The 8,876-nt window shown below is 45.4% G+C and overlaps 1 protein-coding gene across 3 annotated transcripts in view; it reads left to right on the top strand.

Annotated features, from left to right (window-relative positions):
* CORO2A (coronin 2A) overlaps positions 1–8,403 on the top strand; it is a 55,686-nt gene extending 47,283 nt beyond the window's left edge. For all 3 annotated transcript variants that reach the window (XM_063180434.1, XM_063180433.1, XM_063180435.1), the window contains 6 exons: positions 746–850; positions 1,187–1,283; positions 3,076–3,188; positions 4,265–4,355; positions 4,977–5,248; positions 6,455–8,403. In XM_063180434.1, coding sequence (XP_063036504.1) covers positions 746–850; positions 1,187–1,283; positions 3,076–3,188; positions 4,265–4,355; positions 4,977–5,248; positions 6,455–6,583 — 807 coding nt within the window. In that variant the 3' untranslated portion in view covers positions 6,584–8,403. The remainder of the gene's footprint in view (positions 1–745; positions 851–1,186; positions 1,284–3,075; positions 3,189–4,264; positions 4,356–4,976; positions 5,249–6,454) is intronic.
* The last annotated feature ends 473 nt before the right edge of the window (positions 8,404–8,876 follow it).

Here is an 8,876-nt window from a genome sequence, read left to right on the forward strand (position 1 = left end):
TTTCCACACCATCTAAACAGAGGCCTTGGCTTACTGCAGCCTGCAGCTGGTCAGTTCTGCAAGAGAAAATGTGTGTTAACCCTATGCTAAGTACATGTTTATGTGAGAATCACCACATGGACAGCCATAAGACACCAGAGTCTGCTTTGTCAGGCCTCCCAAAATCACTCCTTTCAGCAGTGCAGAGATAGCTTTGTACAAGACACGAGAGCTTTGCATAAGGAGTGGTGTGCTGTGTCCTCCTACATGGCTTACCTGCAAAAGGCCAGTGGGAGGTTCTGTCCTTGTATCAGGCACCTTCCCACTGTGCAATGCTGAGATTGCTTGGCTGATGCAGACAGCTCTTGTGGGTGGTGCACTGTTGTGAAAGTATTGCCTAGACTAGAGGTTTTGCGAGAACATGAGTAAAATTCAGTGTGAATTTTACACCATTGGTGCAGGTGTACCCTGAAGGCCCCTTCACCTGCCGTCTGGCCCATGTAGAGGCAGGCAGTGTTTCTTACCATATCTACCCTGAAATGCCATCAGATACCTGAGGTGTTATAGTGGTAGGAACTTCAGACAAGGACTGGGACAAAGCACCCATTTCTCACCCACAGAGCTTTGCAGGAGTCCGTGCATGGCTGTGGGCCATTACAGAGCTGTGCTCACATGCCACTGCCAGGTGGGGCTCAGGTGAGGTGTCTTGGACTTGAGGTGACTCACAGGTGATTGCAGCTGACTCTTTTTCCTGTGTCCTGCCCAGAATGACCTTTCTGTGCCTTTACTGGAGGAGGATCTGGATGGCTCCTCGGGACTACTGTTTCCTGTCTATGACTCTGACACACACATGCTTTATGTGGTGGGAAAGGTAAGTGCTTTCCACATCAGCAAGTGCAGGCCTGTTTGATTCTGCTGTCAGCCTGTGTTGTGACAGGCTGAGGTCAAAGATGCTTCTGAAGCGTGTTAACCTAAGGATATGAGCAGATGGGGTGGGGCCAGAGGGTTCTTCATCATCAGGCCACATTTACCACCTTTACAGATGTACCATGTTTATTGTGGAGAGGTACGCAGCTGGGTCCTAACCTTCCCGTGTAGGAATTTGTTTCGTGGTTGATCCTGCATGGTTTCTTGGGGCCAGGAATTCTTCTTAGATTGTTATGCTGAACAGCAGAGTCTGGCTGATGTTGATTTTCTTTGCCTTTAGGGTGATGGAAACATACGGTACTATGAGATAAGCCCTGAGAAACCATACCTGAACTACCTGATGGAATATCATTCTCACTTACCACAGAAGGGAATTGGTGAGTGGCAGAATGTCTAATGTTACAAGAGGATTGTGGTTTCTTAATTTTAGAGGCTGCCAGAGTCTAGGAATATCCAAAATACTGTTTAGAAAAGAGAATGGAGAACCTCCACACAGGTTTGCAGGTGCTTATAGTCAGCTTGGCATAGCTCATCCAAATATGACAGGTGGTATTACAGGGTCAGAGCTTGGAAAGAGCCCTTCTGACCAGCATGGGCTGGGCAGTTTTACCAGTCAGTGCTATGTCTCCTCTCACATACCTAGTCAAGGTGGAAAGGAGGATATTCTGGATTTAAAAGTAGAGAATGCTCCTTGCCGTTTGTTAATCTGTTTCAAGATTTTTGTCTTTGAGCTCTATTTCCATCATTCCCACTCTGTGATTTCTGTAGTAACAGATGCTTCACAGCTTAATGCCTTCAGTCTTTATTGCTGTCTACCTTCTTTTTTACTGACATTTCCTATTTAGAAATAGATCTTTTATGATTAGGTCACCTCTCCTCCCTTGGAGACCCTTGCTTATTAACCTGTCTGTGTACTACCCACTGGTTAACTAATGTCACAGAATTTAGCTTTCAGCCCTCAGACCTTATTGTTAACCCTTTCTTGAACCTTGTCTGGTCTACTCTGAGTCATATTCCTCTACATGTTTTTAGGATCATTAACACTCCTCCACACTACCTGTGCACACTCCTGCTTGTAGAGAACATTGGTATGGATATTTGGCAGCACTGAATTTTGTGCCTGCAGGTTGCCCTAAAAAAAATAAAAGGAATATATTATTTAAAACGTAACTGTAAGGATCTCCTCGTTATTCAGTGTTTATAATCCTTTTTTTATAATACTTTATAATCCTCAGTTTTATAATCCAGTACAACATCCTTATTTCTCATTGTCATAGTCTCTTTAAAAATAATTTCATGCAAAGCAAATGTACAGGTGTTTTTAAAAGGTGAATCAAGTCTACTTCCCTAACCTGCTTTGTTGAGCTGATCAAGCATACTGCTAAGGTTATTGTACAAAAGTTCCTTTAACATGTTATCAAAACAAAATACTGTATGGAGGAGTGGAGTTTAGATTCACTTTTAGATGAATTTATAATGTAAAGTGCAACAGGCCTTCACGTAGAATCTGCTGCTTAAAGAAGTCACTGGATATTAGTAGAAAACTAAGCTTGGGTGCCATGAAGCAAGGTCTACAAGCATAGGGAATCTCTTTTTTAAAGGGAATTGATGTGGATATAGCTTTGAACTGTACAAGCTAATGAGAGAGAAACCCACTGAGGTTATCAGGTAACTTAGAGACCTTGGGTGCCAGCCCCTAAAACACAAATGGACAGAATTGATGTTCACACCCTTCTCATTCTCATTTCTGTTTTGGGACAGAACTGGGGAGGATAATTCTCTGGAAGGTATTTCAGCCATATAGAGCTATTCTGGTGTTGTTTAGGTGTCCTGAAATCCCTTCCTAGTGATCCTGATACTCAAATGTTGTGGCATTACCTGCCAGCTCTGCTCTATACTGCTCACTCTATTTGGAGCCCATTAGAATGAATAAGGAGCAGGAGGCTTAGCATAAAACCATGTATGTAACAACACGATCTGACAGAAAAAAAATTATTTAGTCTTGTCATTTGTGCCACTGAGCCAGTTTTGGATGCAGACCTCAAACCATGCTGATGTGGTGCTGATGCTATGACGTTTTTCATTTCTTGGTGACCCTTTTCATGTGGCTGATGACATTAACTTTCCTAAGGAGATTTATACTCCATTTATTTCATGCTCTTCCCCCAGGAATGATGCCAAAGAGAGGTCTTGATGTGGCAGCTTGTGAAATTTTCCGTTTCTACAAACTGATTCCAACTAAAAGCCTGATTGAGCCCATCTCCATGATTGTGCCTCGACGGGTAAGTTGACCTCAGGTCAGGTCTTATCTGAGGCAAATATCAGTGAAAAAATGGGTGCACTGCCTCATCTCTGTGACTCCTGGGGGCACGAGAGTAGGTAGAACAAGAGATTTTCTCTCTCCTGGCATGGGGGACGTAGCTGGCCTGTTTCTGGGGCAGCCCTGCCAACAAACCCTATCTGGTGACTCGAGAGTTACTCAGGAGTTTACTCAATTTAATATCTGACTTTCCAAGACATGCTGCCAGGTCTGCTAGCTGTCTGTAAACCTCTCCAAGAGAATCTTTTTGACATAATGACAAAAGAGGGAGAGGGGTTGGAGCTGGTGTTGGGTGGCATAACAATCTCCTTGTGGAAGGAGGAAGAATCACCCTGGTAAAATAGGAACTATGGGTCCCTACCCATTGGGTGGAGTTGTGTTACAGGTAGTTGTTCTGCAGCACGTAAGGCATGACCTGTTGCACTGAGGGTGATGTAGGAGTAAGTCTCAGAGCTGGTGTCATTACAGAAAGGAACAGGCCTTGAATCTGTAGCTAGCCAAGGTAGCTCCTGTGTGACTGTGTGGGCATAGGTACATGGGAAATGTCAGTACTGTGCTCTCTACTTCCAGAAAGTAGAATATAAAAAGAAGGCATGAGTTCCTTGCATTCAGAGACACAGAACTAATGCTCACTGCAACTCCCAACCAGGCGTGTTCCTCCAGCTTTATCTCCTTGGCCAGTTTCTGTCAATTGATAGTCAGCTGATGATTTGGGACTTGTCCATCCTTTGTATCCATGTATTCATCTTCAGGAACATGATTTCATGGGAGTTGAATTAGCCTATGTTAACCTCCCCCAGTCTGAGGACCTTACCAGCACAAATTAAATTAGGCCTCCAGATACAATTCTTCTGAGTTCAGGTGAGGAGCAGAGGGGTCCAGAGCAGGTGAAAAGACTTTATGTCCCTGCCAGTGAGTGCTCATGGTACTCCCTTGTGCTGAAGGGGAATAAATTCATTTCTCCACCATGATCCAGTATGACCTCTTTAAGCCAAAATCTCACTGTCATAGTTACTCTGGACTTCTGTTTGTTTCCAGTCGGAATCATACCAGGCAGATATCTACCCCCCGACTGCAGCAGCCCAACCGGCCCTGACAGCAGAAGAATGGCTCGCTGGGATTAACAAAGGTCAGCACGTGGAGAGCTCCCCAGCCCTTCAGCTCCCCTGTGGATGTGATAGCCTGGTCAGAGAGTGAGAAAGCTAGATAAGTTTTCCCAGAATTGGCCTGAGAGACTTTAGGTAGCTGGAGATAAACAATTATAGCCAATTATTAAAAACAGCCTGTAGGTGGTGTTTTTCTAGTATCTGTTTTCCTGTTATTCTCTTAAGATTGTTTACAAATGGGTGTCTTGTTAATTAGCCAATCAGGGGAAATGTATTAAATGGCCGCCTGTATTGACCAGGGTATAAAAAGAAGCAGTTCAGTAAAGATGGGAAGTCCTTATGCCAGTTAGCCTTCTGACTGTCTGTGTGTCATTTGTGACGCTCCCCTGGGCTTGGGTAAGCTGCTGCCAGCTCTCTGGCCTATTATGTGCCCGAGAAAGAGGAAAGAAGGGAAAGGAGAGGCATAGTAAATATGGCTGGAAGTTAAGATAATTTGTTGGCTGTAAATTCTGGAAGCTGCTCTGGTCAGGTGCCTCCATGTTTACCTCTGAATGAAATGGTTAGAGCTGGTTGTTAGAATGAATTGCTTAGTGCTGATTTTTAAGTGTGGTTTGGGAGTGCTCACTTGTCTCCTCCCTCCCTAGGGCCTCTCTTGGTATCCTTGAGACCGGGCTCTGAAACGGTGAAGTCCCAGCCGCAGTTTCCTGATCAAGAACCCCTCACAGAAGCTACTGACCTGAGCCAGCAACAGGAACCACAAGGGAGGATACCAGTGGAGGACAGGCAGAAGCCAAGAGAGATTGAACATGGCAGAAAAAGGCTGAAAGTGGAAGAGAGTCTGCCAGAAAATCAACAAACATGCCTCTCCAATGGCTTTGACATATTTCAGTGTCCACCACCAAAAACTGAAAGTGAGGTATGAATGTCTAGGGTAAAGTGTTGGGGCTACAGGCTAGGCTCAAAGCCAGATGAGGAAAGAATGCAATTCACACGGTGGCAATTCAGGGAGGGTTTATTTTTCTGGCCTGAGTCAGTGCAAGCTCTTTGTTCTTTTTGGTGGCAAAATCTCTGCCTGCCTTGACTGCCACAAGGAAGCAGAAGTACAGCCCAGCTGAGGGTGTCTGGAAAGGAGGGGGCAGTCAGCATTCTCACTTCCATGGCATTCTTGTGGCACAGACCTGCCTGGTGACTGTCTGGGCACAAGGAGGTTCTTGGGACCTCAGGGTTCTGGGGTTTATGCAGGATAAGCCTTTGATGAGAACTGCAGTCAGCAAGCCTGGTGAGGCAGCAGAGATTTCTGTGAAAGGAGTGGGTGTACTCCTGGTGCATCCATGTAGTCTTAACTGCCTGATGTACTGTGGACCCTGACATGGGAAAGAGTCTGCATCTGCAGCTCACTGCTGAGGGTCAACTTGTTAGTGCAGTGCTGTTAAGATTGGCTGCTGGCTGCAGCATGCACCTGGGAAATCCTCTAGAAAAGATCCTGGCAGGTCCATGATCTGTCTTTAATAATGGAAAACCTCCTCTCAGTATAGTAATCAAAGCTGGCACAGTGGTACATCTCTGTGGTGATTTGTCAGCCTCCCACTGCTGGCAGCTCAGGGACATTTTCAAGTACATGCAGTTTGTTTGCTTTTAGGAACCCTGGAATAATTTTCTTCCCCTACCTTTCATCTCTGCAAGAATTTAGCATCCGCACCTTGACAGGGCAGGAATTTTCACATCTGAATTTCCTTGTGGTGTGAAAAAGGATATTTTTCTGGGTGTTTCTGAGCTGGCACCCTAAGGTTACAGAAGCAGCCCTTGCAGAGCTGAGTGCTCTGCTGCACGCATAGTGAAAGACAATGCTAGTCCCAGCTGGAAGAAGGAAAAAAGACTTGTCCAAGGTCAGAGAAGGAGATGTGGCAGACCCAGGAATTTAGACTCTAAATACTTCCTGTGAAACACATGCAGTCACTACCCAATCTAGTGGACAACAGGAGCTCTGCTGGTGTTGTCTGCTGGTTGAAGGCCTCCTCCTTAGGTGTTTCTCTCAGAAGTGATGTAACAACTCTGATGGCATTGTCAGGTTAAACCTATGTTTTTTTAGTGTAAAGGAAATAAAATGTGTGCCTTCTTACAGCTTTTACAGATGTATTACCGGCAACAGGAAGAAATCCGTCGACTACGTGAGTTGGTAATCCAGAGAGATATCCAAATTAAACAGCTGTCGCTGGAGCTCAGAAACCTCTGCCTGGACACAGATGATTAATGGGATTGCTGGCCTACAGCTCTTTGTACCCCTGGACACAGGGGGAGACTCTAGTTCCTGCAGATAACTCCTCCTAGGTTTTTTACTGGGGGTAGAATTGATATTTCAGGCAGCATGGACTTGCCTGGCTTGTGGTGGTCACATTTCCCTAATCATCACCAGACAGTTTTTGATGGACTTGCTCCGCTTCTTCAGGCTCCCCTTGCTTGCCTGCTCACCAATGTCAGAAGCTTGTGTATTAATGCTAGTGAGAGACTTTGGAAAATCTTGCTCTTCTGCTCCTGGAGAAGTTACATGTTAAGCTCTAGGAATGACCTGTTTTGCGGCTCCTCCACATGACAGGAGACTGGGAGACTGAAGGCAGCTACCAGCTTCTTTTCTTGCCCTGGGCCCAGCGATGTGGCTCCTGTGGCTGCCGTCCCCTTGCTCAGGGAGTCCACTCTGCTGAGCTTCAGAGGCACCTCTAGCTCCAAAGTGATCCTTATGCACCCCTCTCACCTCACAGCCTGGCCCAGCCCCCAGTGCTTTGGGAAAGCCGTGGCTGCCCTGACCTGGTGCTGGGGATAGTCCCACTCTGGGGGTGCCAAGGGCCAGCACTCTTGTGATAGGAAAAGGAGAGTTGGTGTTGGATGTCTTGCTTTAAAAAGGTCATGATGTGAGCTAGTTCTTGCCAGAGGAGCTGAAGGGTCTCTGTGTCATGTGAGTTAGTGGCCTTCTTTCCCTTCTTCTGCCAAAGACCAGCTGCAGCCAACCAGGGGTCATCGGAGATGAGAACAGCATTTAAAGCTCCACAGTGCTGACAGTGGGGGAATTTGCTGGGAAGGTTTAAAAGAATGAGTAGGGAGTTGGACCCCCAGCCCACTGCAGGCGTTTCAGCAATGGTGCTAGAAGATTTGTGTCAACAGCAGTAAGATCACAGGGCCAGTCATGAACATCCCTGCAGGGTTGCTGGGATATCACTTGTCCTTAATGCCTGCAGCTGCTGCTTCCTTCACACCCAGGCGCCAGCACCTCGTCCCATTCCTGCAGCCGCCTACAGCTGCAGGTTCCCTCTTGCCAGCTGCATTGTCCAGCCCCCTGCATCCTCCCAGGCTGCTCAGCCTTCCTCAGCCCTGTGGCCACACTCACCCTCCAGCACCAGCTCTCTGGCTCCATGCTGGACCTTATGGACATGTCTTAAACCCAGGCAGAGCAAGCAAACACTGTTTAACCTGTAACTGTGCACCTCTATTGTGGCACATAGAAATCATGGAATCAACTAGGGGATATGTCTAGGACAAATCCTTGTCACCAGATGTGTTTTATTGGCTGCATTTTTTTTTTTGCTTATTTTTTTAAATACGAAATAATTTAAATTATTTCCAAAGTAAAGTAATTTTTCCAGGGGATTTTTACATCCTCTTGAGAACTGTTTCTTTGTTAATCTATGACTGGCTAGCATAGAAAATGGTTGGCCACTATGGTTTTTATCCTTGGGTTTTGTTGATTTATGGAAAAGAAGGTGCTTTTATTTAGGCTGTGGTGAGCCTATTTAATCAAAACTCCTTTTTTGGACGATATGCCTGTAAAAGCGTGGACTGTGAAATGTATTTAAATTTGGAGCTTAACTGCAACCACTAATCTTTCACTGGAAAAAACCTTGAGGAAATGGAGTTTTGCATTCATGATCTGTGCCTAAATAGTATTGAGTGATCATTCTAAGTTTCAGAACTCCTAAAAGCTTTGTAAAAAACTGTTGAACATGGGGATAAAAAGCAAATCTGTGCAATGAAAAGCAAATATAACTGAATAATAAATATATTTAGAGTTTTGCATTTTTATACATGCACGATTGTTGTTTTATTATTGTATTTTTGAAGAGACTGAAACTTAAGCTCAATCATGGGCAGAAAGGAGTGTCACCTACTGTCTCTTTTGCTTGTGTCAAGCTGTGGCCTTACATTAGGGAGTGGGCTGTACACAGAGTTATGCAGATGGACCTTTCTTTTTACATCGTTCCCAGTTGCCCTTGATGCCACAAAGGGGTGGCCATTGCACACAGAATTACTGTGTGTGTTGCCTTGAGTAAACTCAGCTGCTGGAGATGCATTCTGTGTGGTGAGGTGTCTGCTGCTGTCTTGCAGTCCTAGCTCTTCTCTTGTGCAGTACAACTCTGACCAGGCTCTTTTAGATATTCCACATGAGGAGGGTTTAATGTGTTATTACCAAATTTATTTATTTGAAGACAAGATTTTGATTTAGCAGACTGAAGCAGCACAGAAAAAGCACAGGATAGCAGCTGCAACCTCCAGCT

This window comes from Melospiza melodia, chromosome Z (genome assembly GCF_035770615.1).
Source record: "Melospiza melodia melodia isolate bMelMel2 chromosome Z, bMelMel2.pri, whole genome shotgun sequence".
Lineage (NCBI taxonomy): Eukaryota > Metazoa > Chordata > Aves > Passeriformes > Passerellidae > Melospiza > Melospiza melodia.